The sequence below is a fragment of the Scyliorhinus canicula genome, chromosome 18 (assembly GCF_902713615.1).
Source record: "Scyliorhinus canicula chromosome 18, sScyCan1.1, whole genome shotgun sequence".
Lineage (NCBI taxonomy): Eukaryota > Metazoa > Chordata > Chondrichthyes > Carcharhiniformes > Scyliorhinidae > Scyliorhinus > Scyliorhinus canicula.
Window position 1 is genome coordinate 121,403,926 of NC_052163.1, and position 20,357 is coordinate 121,424,282.

Sequence of the window (20,357 nt, forward strand, 5' to 3'; positions counted from 1 at the left end):
CTCGCAAATGCAAATAAAGGCCCTTCTTTGTATTGTTGGTCGATCTTACATTTGGGCGAACCTAGGTCTATAGGCTATAGTTATCTTGTCGGGATTCTCCCCTACCCGTCTCGGCGTGTCGGAGTGGTGTGAACCACTCCGACGTCGGGCCGCCCCAAAGGTGCGGAATTCTCTGCACCTTTAGGGGCCAAGCCCTCACATTGAGGGGCTAGGCCCGCGCCGGAGTGGTTCCCACTCCACCGGCTGGCGTGAAAGGCCTTTGGCGCCACGCCAGCCGGGGCCGAAAGGACTTCGCCGACCGGCGTAAGTCCGCGCATGCGCCGGAGCGTCAGCAGCTGCTGACGTGATCCCGGCGCATGCGCAGGGGAGGGAGCCTCTTCCGCCTCCGCCATGGTGAAGACCATGGTGAAGGCAGAAGAAAAAGAGTGCCCCCACGGCACAGGCCCGTCCGCGATCGGTGGGCCCCGATCGAGGGCCAGGCCACCGTAGGGGCACCCCCCGGGGTCAGATCGCCCTGCGCCCCCCCCCCCCCAGGACCCCAGCGCCCGCCCGTACCGCCAATCCCGTCAGTCAGATATGTGTTTTGATTCCCGCCGGTGGGAGAGGGTTGAGAGCGGCGGGACTTCGGCCCATCGTGGGCCGGAGAATCGCCACAGGGGGCCCGCCGACTGGCGCTGCGCAAATCCCGCCCCCGCCGAATCTCTAGTGTCGGAGAATTCGGGACATGGCGGGGGCGGGATTGACGTCGGCCCCGGGCGATTCTCCGACCCGGCGGGGAATCGGAGAATCCCGCCCCAGGTTGTTGCTTAAAGGGACCACTACACCACAAAAAAGGCGCGATCCTCCTGACCTTACACTAAAGTGTAGTGTGATAACCACTGAATGCTTCTGCCTTGCAACCTGAGCCTTTTCCTTTCTCCAATTCCGCCTACCTTCTTTGTTTGTTTCCACAACCACCTCCCCACAAAAAACAATGGCATTCATTCTAAATCACACCACCTTCTCTCAACACCCTTTTAATGACTTACCCGAGGGCCGCTACCATCACCACGGCCACCTGACATTAGAGGCTTCTTCCCCAGCGAGCTGAATGCTCGGTAGGTGACCGCAGCTCACCAGTTTGATGACAACAAGGCCCAATATTCGATGCACCCCAGCCTACACACCACACACCACATCCCCTGCAAAGATATTCTGGCTCCAATGGTAGGGATGACAGAGTGGCATTGCACAGACCATTCCCTGGAGCTCCGCAGGGCCAGGCACCAAACAGAACAGCTTCAAATACAGCATGAAGGCAATTGGAAGGGGTTGGCATCCTTACTGCGTATCACTATTCTCCCATTAGCAGCATCAACAAACCTCATTTTGCAGCTTTGCAATGAAATGTCAGCCTGGACAGTACACTCAGTTGTAGTAATAATAATCTTTATTAGTGTCACAAGTAGGCTTACATTAACACTGCAATGAAGTTACTGTGAAAAGCCCCTAGTCACCAGACTCCGGCGCCTGTTCGGGTACACGGAGGGAGAATTCAGAATGTCCAATTCACCTAACCAGCACGTCTTTCGGGGCTTGTGGGAGGAAACCGGAGCACCCGGAGGAAACCCACGCAGACACGGGGAGAACGTGCAGACTCCGCACAGACAGTGACCCAAGCCAGGAATCGAACCTGGGACCCTGGCGCAGTGAAGCAACAGTGCTAACCACTGTGCACTGGCATCAAGTGTAATGCGTGCCTGCCAATAAGTACCTCCTGTCTCCTGCTCTGACTATTTCAATGGAAGAAGTCTTACGACACCCAGGTTAAAGTCCACCATGTTTGTTTCAAACACTAGCTTTCGGAGCACTGCGGGGTGGCGGAATCGATTGCATTCAACTGAGTGAAGCCCATTTGGGGATTTTAAAATATAAAGCGCCACAACATCCTCCACTTGCCAAAGTGACGTGGATGGAAGCTCGGGGCAGATTTTGGTTGTGTTGCTAAGGTGGGAACAATGTCATAGATCATAGAATTTACAGTGCAGAAGGAGGCCATTTAGCCCATCGAGTCTGCACCGGTTCCTGGAAAGAGCACCCTACCCAAGGTTAACACCTTTATGGGCAGCACGATAGCATTGTGGATAGCACAATCGCTTCACAGCTCCAGGGTCCCAGGTTCGATTCCAGCTTGGGTCACTGTCTGTGCGGAGTCTGCACATCCTCCCCGTGTGTGCATGGGTTTCCTCCGGGTGCTCCGGTTTCCTCCCACAGTCCAAAGATGTGCAAGTTAGGTGGATTGGACATGATAAATTGCCCTTAGTGTCCAAAATTGCCCTTAGTGTTGGGTGGGGTTACTGGGTTATGGGGATAGGGTGGAGGTGTTGAACTTGGGTAGGGTGCTCTTTCCAGGAGCCGGTGCAGACTTGATGGGCCGAATGGCCTCCTTCTGCACTGTAAATTCTATGATCTATGACCTCCACCCTATCCCAATAACCCAGTAACCACACCCAACACTAAGGGCAATTTTGCACACTAAGAGCAATTTATCATGTCCAATCCACCTAATTTGCACATCTTTGGACTGTGGGAGGAAACCGGAGCACCCGAAGGAAACCCACGCAGACACGGGGAGGATGTGCAGACTCCGCACAGACAGTGACCCAAGCCCGAATCGAACCTGGGACCCTGGAGCTGTGAAGCGATTGTGCTATCCACAATGCTACCGTGCTGCCCATATGACGTATCCTCGTGACTTGTTCCTAATTGAAATACACTCGTCCCCATTTAGGCAAGCGTATCATACGCGCCTAATATTACTGGAATCAACTAGAGTGAGGGGAGATCAGGTCTAAACAGCTCCCAAAGAGTTACCCAACTCGCTCCGCTACAGGTTACGCCCAGGGACTGCCGTTAAGATGAACGGGGAGTCTAATCTGCAGGCATAGCCCTCCACTAATGGCTGTAGTGTGCATCTGAGCTGCCTGCAGTGGGACTGAAAGGTGGTTAAGCTGATTAAAGAATCAGTCTTTAATAAGCTCTCTTCTCCCCTCTTGGAGTGAAGCACCCACTCAATCATTCACTTTCATCTCATTATCCTGGAAAAGTTAAATGTTATTAAAAATGTCACCAGTTATTGATAATTCTCTGCAAGCATTTAACTAGTGAGCAAATTAGTGTCAGTTCCTTCGTTCATAAGGCATCATTAAACAAGATTCCTGGAGCACTTTCCAATGTATAGTCAGAGATTAGGCTCCATGACGTTTAACAATTATAGTAGGATATGTATGAAAAATATTTATGGCAATATAAAAAAATGGCTTTATGCCAAACCTTTGGGTTTGAAATAAGTCCCAAATCTGTTTAAAGTTTTTATTTCGAGTCCCAGTTTTCTTGGTGGCTCTTGTCTCTTTGGTTAGGACAGGGGTCATTGACATTTTGGATGCAAGGGTTCATGGGAGGCCAAGTTTCAACTTTGAATCCAGGGTTGTCCAATTCTTGGTGCAAAGGAAATTGTGGATCATTAAGGCGTTGCAAATTTGCCATCTTTAGATTCCATTTAATGTTTATGCTGAGCCGCGTGCAATTTTGTGAGAACCAATCAGATTCAGTCGATAACTTGAGAAGCTTGTTGCGCGCAACTGATTGACGGTCAGCGGGTTATCAAGCAGTTTACAGGAACTGGATGACAAATGCCCCCAAGGACGGAGATTCTTTTTGGCTGCTGAAGCAGAACTGCCCTTAAGGTGGCTCTGAAAAAGAGTCATGCGGACTCAAAACCTTAACTCTGTTTCTCTCTCCATAGATGCTGCCTGACCTGCTGAGTTTATCCAGCATTCTCTGTTTTTATTTCAGATTTCCAGCATCTTCAGTATTTTGCTTTTATGTTCAGATGGCCTGTCCCTTTAAGGCAACCGCTCGCGGTGAATCAGAGAATGGTAACAGCCCAAAAGGAGGCCATTCAACCCCCCCGTGTCCGTGTTAGCCCTCTGTAAGTGCTACTCTGCTAGTCCCACTCCCTGCCTTTTCCATGTTGCCCTCCTATATTCTTGGCGAGGAAGGGTTTCTCAATCGGGCTGTAGTACTTGCTTAAATTCAATCCCATTGTAATTATGCCTGCTTGTTAATTTCTGCCCCCAGGCAGAAGCCAGGTCGTCAAGGCAGGGGAAACAAACAGCAACAATTCCCCATTAAAAACTGCTCCAAAGCAATCAGGAGTGGTTTGTCCTTCCAACTAATCCTACTCTATCGAATCATGGAATCCCTACAGTGCAGAGGGAGGCCATTTGGTCCATCGAGTAGACACCAACCCTCTGAAAGAGCACCCTACCTCGGCCGATACCCCGCATGACCCCCGTAACTCCACCTAGTGCCATTTTAGCGGCATGGCCAATCCACCTAACTTGCACATCTTTCGACTGCGGGAGGAAACCGGAACACCCGGAGGAAACCCATGCTGACACAGGGAGAACGTGCAAACTCCACACAGTCACCCGAGGTCAGAATCAAACCCGGGTCCCTGGCGCTGCGAGGCAGCAGTGCTAACCACTGTGCCACTGTACCGCCCATAAAGTAAAGTCGTCATAGTCCCAGGTGACCATAGGCTGCTTTGTTCTTTGAAGGGGAGAGCTGATTGGTGGTGATTTAACCTGAGGATCACCATACCTCAGGTGAGGGGCGAGGTTGGGAAGGTGCGGCCTTCATGAATAACCTCAGCCGGACGGGATTTGAACCCATGCTGCTGGCCTCGTTCCGCATCATGAACTAGCTGTCTAGTCAAGCGAGCTAAAGCCACCCCGAGGGATAGCACCAGCGTTGCAGTCGCTGCCTCAGGTTCAGCCACTCTCAGGATCAGCAATCTAAATCTTAGGAAATTCGGATTTTCTCTCACCTTTTTATACCGCTGACATGGAGTGAAATTCGAAGAATGACAGACACTGAGCAGGCACATTTGGCGCGCTTTTACTACGAACTTAGAGCCAAGTGCAAAGTGTAAGGAATGAGAAGCAATATGAACGCAATGGTGGTTCAGCTTTAACGGGAATGCGGAAACAAGAATCTTCTTCCCATCTGGTACCCCACAACATTGCACTGAAGTTCCCGTCCCTTTCCTCTATTTTAATAAGTTTGTATGCACAGCAGAATGCCATGAATTAAAAATATAATAGTAAACTTTAGAACAGCACAGTATGTGAGTTGGACTAGCTATATTCTTGCATAGAGTCAGGGTTGAATGGTCCCCTTGACTGGAGCCGTTCTAAGATTCGAGGTTAGTCAGCGTCTGTGAAGAGAGATGCATGTGGAAGTGATGTTTCTAGTGTGTCCTTCAATGGAACCAAAGGTGAAAGGGTGCTGGAAAATATATTTTGTCTTACAGACCCTGATTGACATGCTGTGCATTTGCTATTTTCATTACAGATTCCAGGAATTCGATATCTCGTTGGCCAAGAGGTGCGGTTTCACTTATTTTCATACGGATATTAGATGAGACACTGAGCTGAAGTGTTTGTGAGCTATTTATTTGCCTGATCAAAATGACGACAAGTCTCAACGCTTTCCCTGATTCACTCTCTATAATAGTGGGGCCACATGACAGTGTGTTACTGCGAGTTGTTCGGCAGAGAGGGTGGGTCCTCCAGTTGAAAAAGCACAATGTAAAATAAAACTGTCTATTGTCAACAACGACATTTATATATTGCCTTTAATCCCAAGGCAGTTCCCAGGTGTGTTAGCTGAAGACGACAAAGGTTTCTCCTTTCTTAAATGGAGAAGCATCCAAACTATGGCCTATAGACTCCTGCTTCGCCCTCAGTCCCGACCATTCAGCCCGCAGAGCCTTCGCAACTTAACTTAAACCTGGACTCTCTTCCCCCTGTTTCAAACTCACAGGCCTGAATTTGTGGAAAGGCCCAGTCCATACTGCTCACACACACTCGTGAAAATGATGGGCAGGAAATTGGGTTGTGTTGGAGACCAGCACTGCAGAAACGGGAGGCCTGGCGCAATTTTCACACACTTCTAAATGTGAACACCTAGACCCAATTGTATTGATGTGTGCAAATACACACAAATGCATTCACCAAACCTTTTTTTTTAAGTTTAGAGTACCCAATTCATTTTTCCAATTAAGGGGCAATTTAGCGTGGCCAATCCACCTGCCCTGCACATCTTTTTTGGGTTGTGGGGGCGAAACCCACGCAAACACGGGGAGAATGTGCAAGCTCCATGATGCACGATCAATCACTACTCAAGCGAGATTGTAGTCCAATTGAAGGCTTTAATGAACAAGTTGTTACCCCAGCAGATCCGGTACAGAATGACTGCTGTGGGTGAAACACAGACTCTTAAGCTCCGCCTGCTGGGCGGAACCAGCAGGCGGGTTCTACCACTCATACCACAGCATAAGGTACATCCCACCTAGATACCGCGATACCCCTAATATAGCCTACCCTACTCCACACGGACAGTGACCCAGGGCCGGATCGAACCTGTGACCTCGGCGCTGTGAGGCAGCAGGGCTAACCCACTGCGCCATCGTGCTGCCCACCAAACCTTTATACATAGGCTGTGGGGCTTGGTGACCTGTGAACAGAGTGGTCTTCAATGGAAAAATCGTCTGCCCAACTTTTCTACTTCTGTCTCTCTTGAAGATCGCAACGGGAGAGATTGGTTCAGATAAGTGAAGCTTTCTACTGTAAAATAAAAGGCAATGCAGCAGCACTGTGTCGAAGGAAACTGTGGGCCTGCAATGTGGGCAGTTCCTCATTTCTCATGTGGGGGCAGAATCTTGCCTCCTGGCTGGAGAGCCGGCGATGTACCTGTGATAACACTTTTACTGAAGGCTCACTGTATTGCGTACCACTTAGCTGCTTGAGAGGCCAGTTCCGGGGGATCCTGGGGCAGAGGTCTTGCCCCTCCTCGGATGAAGTGACAGAAGGCATGTTTGCTAAATTTGCCGACCACACAAAGGTAGAAAGGAACGTAAATTGGGAAGAGGACGTAAGGGGGCTACAAAAGGACAGAGGTAGGTTAAGTAAGTGGGCCAAAGTCAGGCAAATGGAGTATAATGTGGGAAAATGTGAAATTGAGTGTGTGTGGTGGGAGTGGTCAGACGGGAGGGGAGGGGTGCGATCAGCAGCAAGGGCGAGGTTGGCTTTAATCAGAGTCCCTTCATCTTCCCGATGCTGAGTACTTCAATTAGGCACTGATGGTCTTTGAACAAAGCTCTCTCCCCTCCTCTGCACCCCACATTGCACCACCACCTACACCCTAGAAGCCTGAGTGAACAGGCCAGGGTTTACCTTTGGTGCTCCCCACATAACGAGCCTCCCCCACCTGCAGCTGAGTTTATACCGGTGGTGGTGGGACGAGTGTGGAATAACTGGCAGAGGGGAGGGAAGGACATCCACAGCGGGAAGGGTCCCGCTACAGACCTAATTGTAATGGAGGTGGAAATGTGGCGGGGTCCCCACCTCTCCCTCCCACTGGATTAAATGCCCCCCCCCCCCCCCACCCAACACCAAAGCCAACACAGGAGAAAGGCACAGGCTTCTGCCCCTAAACTGTATAGAATGATAGAATTTACAGTGCAGAAGGAGGCCGTTCGGCCCATCGGCCTGCACCGGCCCTTGGAAAGAGCACCCTACTGAAGCCCATGCCTCCACCCTGTTACCGTAATCCCACCTAATCATTTTGGACACTAAGGATAATTTAGCATGGCCGATCCACCTAACCTGCACATGTTTGGACTGTGGGAGGAAACCGGAGCACCCGGAGGAAACCCACGCACACACGGGGAGGATGTGCAGACTCCACACAGACAGTGACCCAAGCCGAAATCGAACCTGGGACCCTGGAGCTGTGAAGCAACTGTGCTAACCACTGTGCTACCGTGCTGTAGGGGGCAGCTTTCTCTGATGAGCAATGGTACAGGCTGTAGTGTTACCTTTCGATACGGCGATCGTAGCTCTGATTTTTCTGCGACTCCTCAGCTCACCTACTCCCCCCCCCCCCCGCCCGCCAAACTCCACACCACTCTTCCAAGAGGTGCTGCTGCCTCTTATTTATTGACTGGACAGGAATTCTCAGCAGGAGCCTCGACCCTCCCTGGGCCTACTGTGGCACCCCGCCAGCTGCACGCTGCTGTGATCTGTGGGATCAGCGACTGTAGCCGGCGCTCTGTGATCCGTGCAGCTCAGTCTCGCGCCACGAGGCTGAGTTCACCAACAGAACCACCCCGGCAGCGGCCACAAAAATATTTGCAGATGGGAAACATGAACGGAGTTTAAGAATGAAAACATGTGTCATATGATTGCCTCACACAGCTGGATCAAGTTCCTTTAGTTCAGTATTTTAACAGAGACCTATGTAAGATCCATGACTAATGCGTCCAGTCAACGCGGGGAGAAGAACTTGCTGCAAAGATGTAAGTATTTGTCTGATAATATTTCCAAGTGATGCACTTAAACCCCAGTTAATTTCCTGCTGAAGGCCTCCCGAGATTCCTGTTCATGTTTCAATGTCTCCCCATCTTTATTCCGTGGTCCTTTTATAAACGGGTCAACAAAGTGATCTCTGGCTTTGTTTAGGCGGGCTAGACCCCACTACTGTAGTAAGGAAGGTAATACTTGAGCGGAGTCGGAGAGAGGGCGGGCTGGCGCTGCCAAATTTTAGTAACTATTACTGGGCGGCGAATATAGCCATGATCAGGAAGTGGGTGGTGGGGGAGGGGTCGGCCTGGGAGCGTATGGAGGCAGCTTCATGCAAGGGCACCAGTTTGGGGGCGTTGGTAACTGCGCCTTTGCCGTTCCCGCTGGCATGGTACTCCACCAGCCCCGTGGTGGTGGCGACCCTGAGAGTCTGGGGGCAATGGAGGAGACATGTGGGAGCAGAGGGAGCATTGGTCTGGTCCCCAATCTGTAATAATCACCGGTTTGCCCCGGGAAGTATGGATGGGGGGTTCCGGGGATATGGCGGGGAGCAGGGATTGAGAGGATGGGGGATATGTTTATAGAGGGGAGCATTCCGAGTATGAGGGTGCTGGAGGAGAAGCTTGGGTTGGCGAGGGGAAACATATTCAGGTATCTGCAGGTGCGGGAAGAGGTGCCTACGTAAAGAGGTGTCAACCTTCCCGCTCCTACCGCTAAGGGGGATTCAGGACAGGATAGTTTCCAGAGGGTGGGTAGGAGAAGGGAGCATCTCGGACATTCACAAGGAACTTATGGGGTCAGAGGAGACGCAGACCGAGGAGCAGAAGCGCAAGTGGGAGGAGGAGCTGGGAGGAGAGATAGAGGATGGTCTTTGGGTGGACGCGTTGAGTAGAGTCAACCCGTCCGCAACATGTGCCAGGCTCAGCCTGATACAATTTAAGGCTGTTCACCGGGCTCACATGACAGTGGCCCGGATGAGCAGATTCTTTGGGGTGGAAGACAGGTGTGCAAAATCTGCAGGAGGACCAGCGAACCATGTCCACATGTTCTGGGCATGTCCGAAGCTTAGGGGATTTTGGCAGGGGTTTCCAGATGTCATGTCCACGGTGTTAAAAACAAGGGTGGGGCTGAGTCCAGAGGTGGCGATTTTCGGGATGTCGGAAGACCCGGGAATCCAGGAGGAGAAAGAGGCAGACGTTTTGGCCTTTGCTTCCCTGGTAGCCCGGAGACGGATACTACTAGCTTGGAGGGACTCAAAGCCCCCGAAGTCGGAGACCTGGCTATCAGACATGGCTAGTGAGGCACTCTCAATTACGACACGAAAGTTAGGTCAGTAATCAAAGGCTTTAATAAGCATTGAACAATGGCAGCCTCCATGAGAAGTATGCTCGCAAAATGGAGTCTCATCTTAAGTACTGTTTCCCAGGGGGCGTAGCCAGAGGCGGAGTCCCCCAGGGTTCCAAGCCTCTTAAAGGGGCAATGTATTCCGATCATCACAAGCCTCTTAAAGGGGCAAGGTATTCCGATCATCACAGCTAGCTTTCTCTGTTTGGAGAAAATCAAGTTCGCCTTGACAGGGTCACTGTTAGGGTTCGCCCGGAGGTGGCAACCGTTCATCGACTTCTTCGCGGAAAATTAATCGTCAGCAGAGGGGGGGGAGGGGGGGTTTAGTTTGGCTTAGAGTAGGGGGTTAATAAAGGTGGACCTGTAAGAAAGGGAGATGGCTTTTGCACTATTTTTGTAGTTTCATTTACATTGTTTAGTGTGTTGTTGTTATAATACCAAAAAATACCTCAATAAAATGTTTATTAAAAAAAAAAATTTCTGCTGAAAGCAGAGGGTTTGCCTTCAATTTAGGTTGGGTACAATTCTTGCCTTGGAATGGTGGGGTAGATTTTGCCATCCCTATGACAACCCGTTAACGCTGGTAATTGGGACAAGAGGGGACACCCCCCATGAGCCCAGGTCCATGCTCTCTCCATTAATGTAATCGATGGAAAAGTCAGCTTGGCTCCCCCCCTCTGCCCTCCCCCCCCTCCCCCACATGGCCTCATGAGGGCTCTGAGTGGCCACATTCAGTGGCATCGGTGTTCGAGGCTCCTCACACTGGCGCTGTGCATGCAGCCCGATTGAGAGTTAGAGGGCACCTGAATTCCGCCATAGATTCTCACCCTTAGTTTGAAAAGCTGGTCGGAATTCTCCGCTCCCGCGATAAATTGGGAAGGCCGTCATGAACTCGGCTGAGTTTCACAACGGCCTCGGAGGCCGCTCCTCTCACCTTATTCACCCCCACCCGGGGGACTAGGAGCGGCGCTCCGTAACTCTCGGCCGCCGGGCCTTGACGCTTGCGCCAAGGTGGCGCGCCGAGAATGACGCGACGGCGGCGCCTAAGTGACGTCAGCTGCGCATGCGCAGGTTGGCCGGCTCCAACCCGCGCATGCGCGGCTGACGTCACAACGGCTCCAACCCGTGCATGCGCGGTTGCCGTCTTCCCCTCCGCTGCCCCGCAAGACGTGGCGGCTTGATCTTGCGGGGCGGCGGAGGGGAAAGAGTGCGTCGCTTTGAGACGCCGGCCCGACGATCGGTGGGCACCGATCGCGGGCCAGTCCCCTCCCGTGCACGGCCATGTTGGTCACTCCCCTCTCCGCCTCCCACAAGCCACAAACGAGCATTTGGCACCATGTTCACGACGGCAGCGACCAGGTGTGGTTGCCGTCGTCGTGAACCGGTCGGGAACGTCAGGCCGCTCGGCCCATCCGGGCCGGAGAATCGCCGGTTGTCGTGAAAAACGGCGAGCGGCGATTCTTCCGAGCGGGGGTTGGGAGAATTGCGGGGGGGCGCCAGGGGGGCGTGCCATGAGTCGCCCGGCCCTCCCGCGATTCTCCCACCCGGCGTGAGGAGCGGAGAATCGCGCCCGCTGTCTTTCCTCCACAGAGCCTTATCATGAGATGGAGGGTTCTCACACTCCCCCATACCCCTGACTGAGAATCTGAAGGCCCCGCAGTGCCAAAAGGTTTTAACTGCGGCCTTGTATCTATGTGATTTGGAATTGCTCTGTCAGTTCACCTCACCCAGTCATTATAAAAGATAAACACCTCCACTCAAATAAGAGACAACAAGAACAGCACACACTAATATCCACGTAATTTCGAAACCATGGTTAATTTCCTCTTGCTTGATTTGGAATATTTAATTGCACAAGACAAATGTCACTTCAGTGCATCCGATGTTGGCTGATACAAAGAAAGAAAAATTGGAAATAAATCCTGAAACAAAATAATAATGAATTTGATATTTAAAAATGTGACACCTTGCAACTCTACTAACAGCCAAGCCTCACAATAATAACTTAATACAGTAGATACACATGGCAGCTGAGATGTTGTGTATTCTACGATTAGAGATGGTTGGTTAGAGAAACAGTGAAAGATTATAAAGATCATTGCAAGTACAACCAGGATTATTACTATTTCCTTTCATCCTTAAAGGATGCTCCCCGGGGTGTTAAATGTTACCCCACTTCAGGTTTTGCCGCCTTTCCTTGCCTCTCCCAACTCCCTCCCCCACCCCATGTTTCGTAATTTATATTCCAGATTTAACCCTAATTTCTGATCTCTAAACACTATTATGGCGACACTTAAGGTATGCAATAACCCTGGGTGCAGCATGCCAAGAAATGGCTCAACAGAAGACACAGCAAAAAAGAGAGATGACAGAAAGGTGAGGCACTGTGGTATTACTGACCTGAAGCTTCAACTGAACTGTTGTTTACATCGAAATCACCTTCATTCACCCCTATTGCTTCCATACAACTGTCTACGACAGAAAATAGAAACAATAGCTACGTGTCAGTGTGAGGGTGATTTTCAAAGCGTAGGGTTAGTGAGCAACAGAAAGGGGTCCTGTTTCAAAGTCCCCCTTTTTGAACTACAGCCTTCAAAAAAAAAGTTAGATGTTAAGGGACAAAGTAGTAAACGTTGCCGGTGGAATGGTAGAGTTAATGACGAACTGAAGGAACCTTTTTTGTTTTTAGTGAGGTTTTAGTGATTAGTGATTTTGCCTTGTTTGGCTTTGTGGTCCTAACCCCATCACACTTGGCCTCAAGATGTCCACTGGGGGTAACCCCATTAAGTCTTTGCCCAGAACTGGGCCTTAAACTGTAGACCTTCAACTAGGGGAACCGAGCCTTAAGCAAAACTCCCCCGTGAACTTAATATTACCCTGCTCTGAAAACAGGGGTTTCAATTATAATTCACCCCCAGAACTGGGTCGTAAAGTCACTGCCCCATAACTGGATTTTAAACTATAGCCCAGCCCCTGGAACTAGGTCTCAATTGCTGGAACTATATCCTTTTGGTAATACTATTGCAAATGTCAAACCCTTAATTCAGCCTTAACAAAAAACACAAAAAGCTCCTGGCTTGCCTCCATTTTGAGTTCAATACTCTACCTTTCACACCCTGCATTAGATGAGTTCAAGTTGTACCTACCTTCAATTCAGAATCTATTGTGTTGGATATAGTCCCAGCAGCCATCTAGTTAGATCTTGACCCTGGGTTAGATCTTCTTGACTGGTTATCTTCAACCAGCTCTTTCCTTTCGTAAACAGCTCCTACTGAAGGCTTGTAAAACCGTGCTCCCCTACTTCCAATGATTTTGCCTCCAACTGGTATTCTGAACGAGCTTTGCCCTAAAATAGCTTCTAACCTTTCCCTTGCTGTTGCAACCCGGGATCTATCTTCCTCCAGTCAGCATCCTCGATTATTTGAGGATGAACCCACCGACTTATGCTGTAGTTTTGCCATGAAGCAGGACGCAGAGGCATGTCCCAAGTCTACCTCAGCCGGATCGGGGATTGAATCCTGTTATTCTGACCCGCACACAAGTTGTCTAACCAACTGAGCAAACCAACTCTCATCTGGCTCTCTGACTCAGTTTAGACCAGTTCAGTTCATCCCTATGTGACATCTGCCATTTTCCAACCTATCTTTTTGAAAGCTGATGTTACACCTCAAGTTAAAGCTGAATTACTGCTCCCCAATGATGAGCTACAGGGATTTACTGACCTCAGCTATTTGCGCAACAACTCCCGACTCAAGGCAGGCAACTAAATCAACTAGGGCCTCCATTTTGATGAAAAGTCTTTGCCCATTCCTACTCTTCCCTCCCTTTGACCAGCCAAAGATCAGTTGAAAACAGATGCTTTGCAAAAGGCAATGAGAATGTCCCCAGCAAAACAGGTCAATGCCGCTCTAAAATCAAGGTATATCAGTGAAAATGAAATAAAGTGGAAGAAAATGGCAGCAGAACAGTGAGGGAAGAAGAAGTTAGAACAAGGCAATTATTCTTGTGTTGCTCTACCGATTCAACTTATTAGCTTAGTTACAACAAGCATGCTGCCTTAAAGGAACAACATCAACGACAGATTTTTAAAAACAGACTCAAACATGCATAACTTACTTGTTGGTCGGACATATACTTTTAACTTTAAGCAGGGTTTCCCAACAATATTAGGGTGAGGTGAAGCTGGAAGAAAGACAATGAAATGTTGTTAGTGCTTCTTCTCATAACTGTATCAGGTAACAGAGCTTCCGGACTTCTGCGCTGAATTTAGACTGACACTTCAGACAAACGCTGAGAATGTGCTGTAGTGTTGGTGACAAAGTAAGGCTTGTCCATCTCCTCTGCTGGACATTATGGACCCCAATATACTATTAAAGATCCCACAGCACTGTCCATTATAGAGTCATAGCACTACTAACGCAGCTTTAACTTGAGGGGCGGCATGAGGGCACAGAGGTTAGCACTGTTGCTTCACAGCACCCAGGTTCGATTCGGCTTGGGTCACTGTCTGTGAAGAGTCTGTACGTCTGTACGTTCTCCCTGTGTCTGCGTGGGTTCCCTCCGGGTACTCGGGTTTCCTCCCATAGTCCAAAATTGTGCAGGTTTGGTGGATTGGCCATGCTAAATTGCCGCTTAGTGTCCAAAAAGGATTAGGTGAGGTTATGGGAATAGGGTGGAGGTGTGGGCTTGAGTAGGGTGCTCTTTCCAAGGGCCGCTGCAGTCTCGATGGGCCGAATGGCCTCCTTCTACTCTGTAAATTCTAATGATCTATGATTATAGATTCCATACCATATTCATTATATTGCTCTATTCATTATGGATCCCAGAGCAGCACTGTTTATTACAGGCTCCAAACTCTCCAGGAGATGGAGATATGGTGGTAATATCACTGGACTAATATTCCAGATGCCCCATTCTGATGCTCTGGGAACATGGGTTCAAATCCCGCAGGGCAAGTGGTGGAATTTAAATTCAGTTAATAAACCAGTCTCCATAATGGTAACCATGAAACTATCATCGATTGTCCTTAAATCCCAACTGGTTCATTGGTGTCCTTTAAGAAAGAAAACCTGCTATTCTTACCCGGTCTGGCTTACACACGACTCCAGACCTACACCAATATGGCCGACTTCTAACTGCCCTCCGAAATGGCCCAGCAAGCCACCTGGTTCAAGGGCAATTGGGGATGGTCACAAATCCTGCGCTTGCCAGTGACACCCACAATCCATGAAATAATTCTGAAAAGCTATTTACCATAGACTGCATTGCTCTATTCATTCTGGAGTCCATAACACTGTTTGTTATAGATTCCACACCACGATTCATTATTGATAACACGTTTCACCACACAGCTCATATCTTTATTCATTACAGACCCCATAGCACTAGTCATTATAGATCCCATAGCACTATTCATCATAGACACCACAGCACTATTAAATGAAGCGTGGCCTGGCCAACCATCTACCGATGACCAAATGCTGGCCACTCTGTACAGGGTCGTTTGTGGAACTGAGCTGCTGAGGAAATGGCTGCCTACAACACAACAGTCGCTAATCGATTGCTTGTGAAGTGGTTTAAATCCTCACCCTTGTACTCAGATCCCCCAAAGATAATGGGCAACATGCCATTTGTTTCGGAGAATCACAATAAAGGAGCTACGTGCAATGAAGTCCTGAAAGGAAGATTAATTCACTGAAGTTCATGCCTTCCCAGTGTGGCATCTGCTTCCACAATGAAGACCTGTAGTATTATTGTGTCTATCACCTCACTTGATGGATCAGTAAACGTTTCTGAGCGAGTAAGAAAGTTTTTGCTGGTATCTATTCAAAATTTACTTTAGACTAATTTCCATTTATGTCCTCGGGCACTATTTTCCTGTCTTACTTTAAAATAATAACCTGGGTTTACCTTACCTATGCCATTAAATATTTTATATAATTTGATGAGACATTCAACAGAACATCTCTTTTCAGAATAATTGCTTTAATAATAGAACCACTGAAATATCTGCTACTAAAGACTGGAGACGTAAGGGTAATTGGTTATATTTATTTAATATTTAATGTCCTAAATTACTCATTTTATAATTCCACTGGAATAGCTTCAAATAAAGAAACATTTATCAATTTTTTTCTTCTCCTGAAGGTTATGTAGGAACTAGGCGGCCCCAACTCCTCAGAACTGTCCCAGTGTTGACTCTTCCAGCGTACGTATAGACAAAGAGCAGCGGCCGAGTGGGAGGAGCTCCACAGATCCTTACGCAATTATTCACAAACACTTTCCAGTAAGGATCGCTGGCTACTGATGAAGAATTGGAACTCTGACTAACTCCTTGCCTTAGCTCATCAGCTTAAGGGATTTACAGCTGATTTGTGTCCGTAAGCTATTTCAGCACTTGGCTGGGGCAGGGGGTGTGCAACTGTTAGACAACAATTAACGACAAGAGCTCATTTTAAGTGGAAATCGAGAATTCAACCAATGTCACACAATGTCGCTCATCCGGTACATGGTCAGGAAAGCTTTTCCCTGGACATTCCTGAAATCTCTCACAGACTTCTACAGATATGCCACAGAGGGCATCCTATCCGGCTGCATCGCATTGCCTGGTATGGCAACTGCTCGGCCCAAGGTCGCAAGAAACTGCAGAGTGTGGTGAACTCAGCCCAACGCATCACACAAGCTTGCCACCCCCACATTGTCTTCTGTCTACACCTCCCACTGCCTCAGGAAGGCAGACAGCATTATCAGAGACCCCTCCCACACAGGCATTGCCTTCTTCCAGACCCTTCCATCAGGCAGTAGGTACAGAAGTCTGAAGACCCGCACATCCAGACATAGGAACAGCTTCTTCCCCACAGCTACTGGACTCCTCAACGACTCTCCCTCGGACCGATCTGTTACCTGTAAGAACACTATTCACGCTGCCCAATGCTGCTCTTCCTTATGTCGTATTTGTGTTATTTCACCTTTGTTCCATGCTGTGACCAATTACATAAGGGCAGCATGGTAGCATTGTGGTTAGCACAATTGCTTCACAGCTCCAGGGTCCCAGGTTCGATTCCCGGCTTGGGTCACTGTCTGTGTGGAGTTTGCACATCCTCCCCGTGTGTGCATGGGTTTCCTCCGGGTGCTCCGGTTTCCTCCCACAGTCCAAAGATGTGCAGGTTAGGTGGATTGGCCATGATAAATTGCCCTTCGTGTCCAAAATTGCCCTTAGTGTTGGGTGGGGTTACTGGGTTATGGGGTTTGGAGGTGTGGATGTTGGTTAGGGTGCTCTTTCCAAGAGCTGGTGCAAACTCGATGGGCCAAATGGCCTCCTTCTGTACAGTAATTTCTATTCTATATTTGTAGATGTACTGTGTACTTTTTCGCATTCACTGTAAATATCAACTATTCTTTTTTGTCTACTGTATACGTAATGTGTATGTTTCCTTTTTACTGTACTTAGGTACATGTGACAATAAAAAATCAAATCAAATCAAAATCAATTCAAATCGAAATTTCTGTTAAAGTGTAGGGCAGCATTCTGGTTATGCTACGGTTGCTGGCTTAGAAACCAGAGGCCTGGATTTGTGCCGCCAGAGCATAAGTTCAAACCCCACCATGACTGTCAGAGAATTTAAATTCAATTAATTAACTCAGTCAGGAATGAAAAACTACTTATCGGTAATGATGGCCATTCCATTAGTGAAGAAACCCATCTGCTTCATAAATACCCTTTCGAAGAAAGAAATCTGCCTTTGCATAGAATCCCTACAGTGCAGAAGGGGGCCATGCGAGCCATCCAGTCTGCACTGACCCTCTGAAAGAGCACTCTACCAAGGGCCACTTTCCCCCATCCTGTAACCCAACCTAACCTGTACACCTTTGGACACTAAGGGGCAATTCAGCATGGCCAATCCACCTAACCTGCACGTCTTTGGACAGTGGGAGGAAACCAGAGCCCCCGGAGGAAACCCACGCAGACACGGGGAGAACGTGCAGACTCCGCACAGACAAGTCACCCAAGGCCGGAATCGCACCCGGGTCCTTGGTGCTGTGAGGCGCAGTGCTAACCACCGTGCCACCCCTTTTCAAAGCAGACATCATTGGATTTCCAGGTGCCAATGACATGAAAGGAAACGGATAATGTGTCGTGGTAGAAGATCAGTCATGATCTGGTTAAACGGCAGAACAGGCTCAAGGGAACGAATGTTCTACCCCTGCTTCTATGTTCATTGTTGCCCTGTGAACACCACTTGTGAGGACAAGGGCTTGGATTTCCCAATCCTGCGAATGGCAGGAGTGATTATCACCAGTATTAGAGAGATTGCTCACCAGATTCCAATGTTTGCTGGCATGTCCCTAGTCAATCATAGTCAATCATCTTACTACGCCCACCCTGTCGAGGCCTGTAAGAATTTTGTAAGGTTCAATGAGGTCACACCTCGGTCTTCAAAACTCTAGGGAATGCAGACCCAGTGTCCCCAATCTCTCCTCATAAAACAATCCCGCCATCCCGGGGAGTAATCTGGGGCACCTCAGTGGTACTCCTTCTGTGGCAAGTATATCCTTCCTTAGACAAGGCTCCAAAACTGTGCAGTTTATACCAGGCGCGGTCTCGCCAAGGTTCAATGGAACTGCAGCAAGGCATCCTCACCCTTGTACTCAGATCCCCCAGAGATAATGGGCAACATGCCGTTTGCCTTCCTAATTGCTTGCCGCACTTAATTGCTGGCTTTTAGTGAATCCTAGGTCCCTTTGGACACCTGCCCTTCCTAACCTCATCACGATGTAAAAAATATTCTGCCTTTCTGTTTTCTGCCAAAGTGAATGGGCGGGATTTTCCGACACCCCGCTGGGTCGGGGAATCGCCGGGGGGGGGGGGCAACGTGAATCCCGCCCCCGTTGGCCGCCGAATTCTCTGGCACCGGAGATTCGGCAGGGGCTGGAATCGCGCTGGTCGGCGGCGGCTTGCAGCACCGCCCCTGGCAATTCTCCGGCCTGCGATGGGCCGAACTCCTGCTGGTTCTATGTCTGTCCCACCGGCATAAATTGAACTAGGTCCATTACAGCGGAACCTGGCGGAGCGGGCGGGTTCTGGGGTCCTGGGGGGGGGGGGGGGGGGGGGGGGTGCGATCTGGCCCCAGGGGGTGCCCCCACGGTGGCCTGGCCCACGATCGGTGCGCACCGATCCGCAGGCGGGCCGGTGCCGTAACGGCACTCTTTTCCTACGCGCCGACCATCTCAGCCTCCGCCATGGCCGACGCAGAGGTGAACCCCCCCCCAGCGAATGCGCGGGGATGACATTAGCGGCCGCTGACGCTCCCGCACATGCGCGGACCCGCGCCGGCCGGCGGAGTCCCTTCGGCCCCAGCTGGTGTGGCCCCAAAGGCCTTCCACACCAGCCAGCGGGGCGCCAACCACTCCGGGGCGGGCCTAGCCCCTAAAGGTGCGGAGGAATCTCGTCCTGCCGGAGTTGCCCGCCCTGCTGATTACGGCAGAATCCCGCCCAATAACTTCACACCTATTCACATTATATTCCATCTGCCATTCACTTAGCTGCCCAAATATTTTTGAAACTTCCTTGCATCCTCCTCACAACTTCCATTCCCACCCAGTTTGGTGCTCTCAGCAAATTTGGAAATCTTACACTTGACCCTCCATCAAAATCATATATATAATTTGTGACACAGCTGTGGCCCTGGCACTGATCCTTGTGGTACCCCACTAGTCACAGCCTGCCATCTTAGAAGTAATCCGTTTATTCCCACTCTCTGCTTTCTTTCTGATAACCAATTCCTTTACCTATGCGAAAAGAAACATCCTCAAAAAACTCCATCAAGTTTGTCAAACATTATTTCCCTTTCACAAACCCCATGTTGACTCTGCCCAGTTGTAGCATTCCTTTCGAAATGCTACAATTTCCCCGACTATTGATGTCAAACTAACAGGTCTGTACTTCTCCATTCTCCCTCTTCCTCCCTTGCTAAATAGTGGGTTGACATTTCTGGTCTGAAGAAACCTTTCCATAATCTAAAGAATTTTGGATGAACCACCAATGCATCCACTATCTCTCGAGCCACCTCCTTCAACACTCTGGCATGAAGCTCATCTGGTCCAGGGTCAACCTTATCAACCTCCAATCCAGTTAACTTCTCAATTACTCTTTAGTAATATGAATTTCTTTTAGTTCCTTAGTTTCAAACGACCCTTGGTTGCCTGGCATTCATAGAATCTGTACCGTGCAAGGCGAGGCCATTTGGCCCATCGAGTCTGCACCCACCCTCAGAAAGAGCACCCTATCTAGGCTCGCTCCCCCCCCCCACCCCCAAAACCCCACCTAACCTGCACATCCCTGGACACTAAGGAACAATTTCTGTTGTGGCCAATCCACCTAACCTGCATATCTTTGGACTGTGGGAGCACCCGAAGGAAACCCACACAGACACGGAGAGAAAGTGCAAACTCCACACAGACAGTTACCCGAGGCCGGAACTAAACCCGAGTACCTGGTGCTGTGAGGCTGCAGCACTAACCACTGTGCCACTGTGGCGCCCCAAAATTGTTCACGGTATTCCAGGTGTATAGTTTCAGCAAGACGTCCCTATTTTTATACTCCAT

At 49.6% G+C, this 20,357-nt stretch overlaps 1 protein-coding gene across 4 annotated transcripts in view; it reads right to left on the reverse strand.

The window, feature by feature from the left end:
• The window catches only part of LOC119953012 (ephrin-A5-like), a 427,429-nt gene that overhangs the window by 21,493 nt on the left and 385,579 nt on the right, over positions 1-20,357 (reverse strand). For 3 of the 4 annotated variants that reach the window (XM_038776770.1, XM_038776772.1, XM_038776771.1), the window contains exons 3-4: positions 13,869-13,934; positions 12,153-12,224 (exon numbers count right to left, since the gene is read on the reverse strand). In XM_038776770.1, the coding sequence (XP_038632698.1) occupies positions 12,153-12,224; positions 13,869-13,934 (138 nt within the window). The remainder of the gene's footprint in view (positions 1-12,152; positions 12,225-13,868; positions 13,935-20,357) is intronic. The other variant, XM_038776773.1, reaches the window with a different exon arrangement.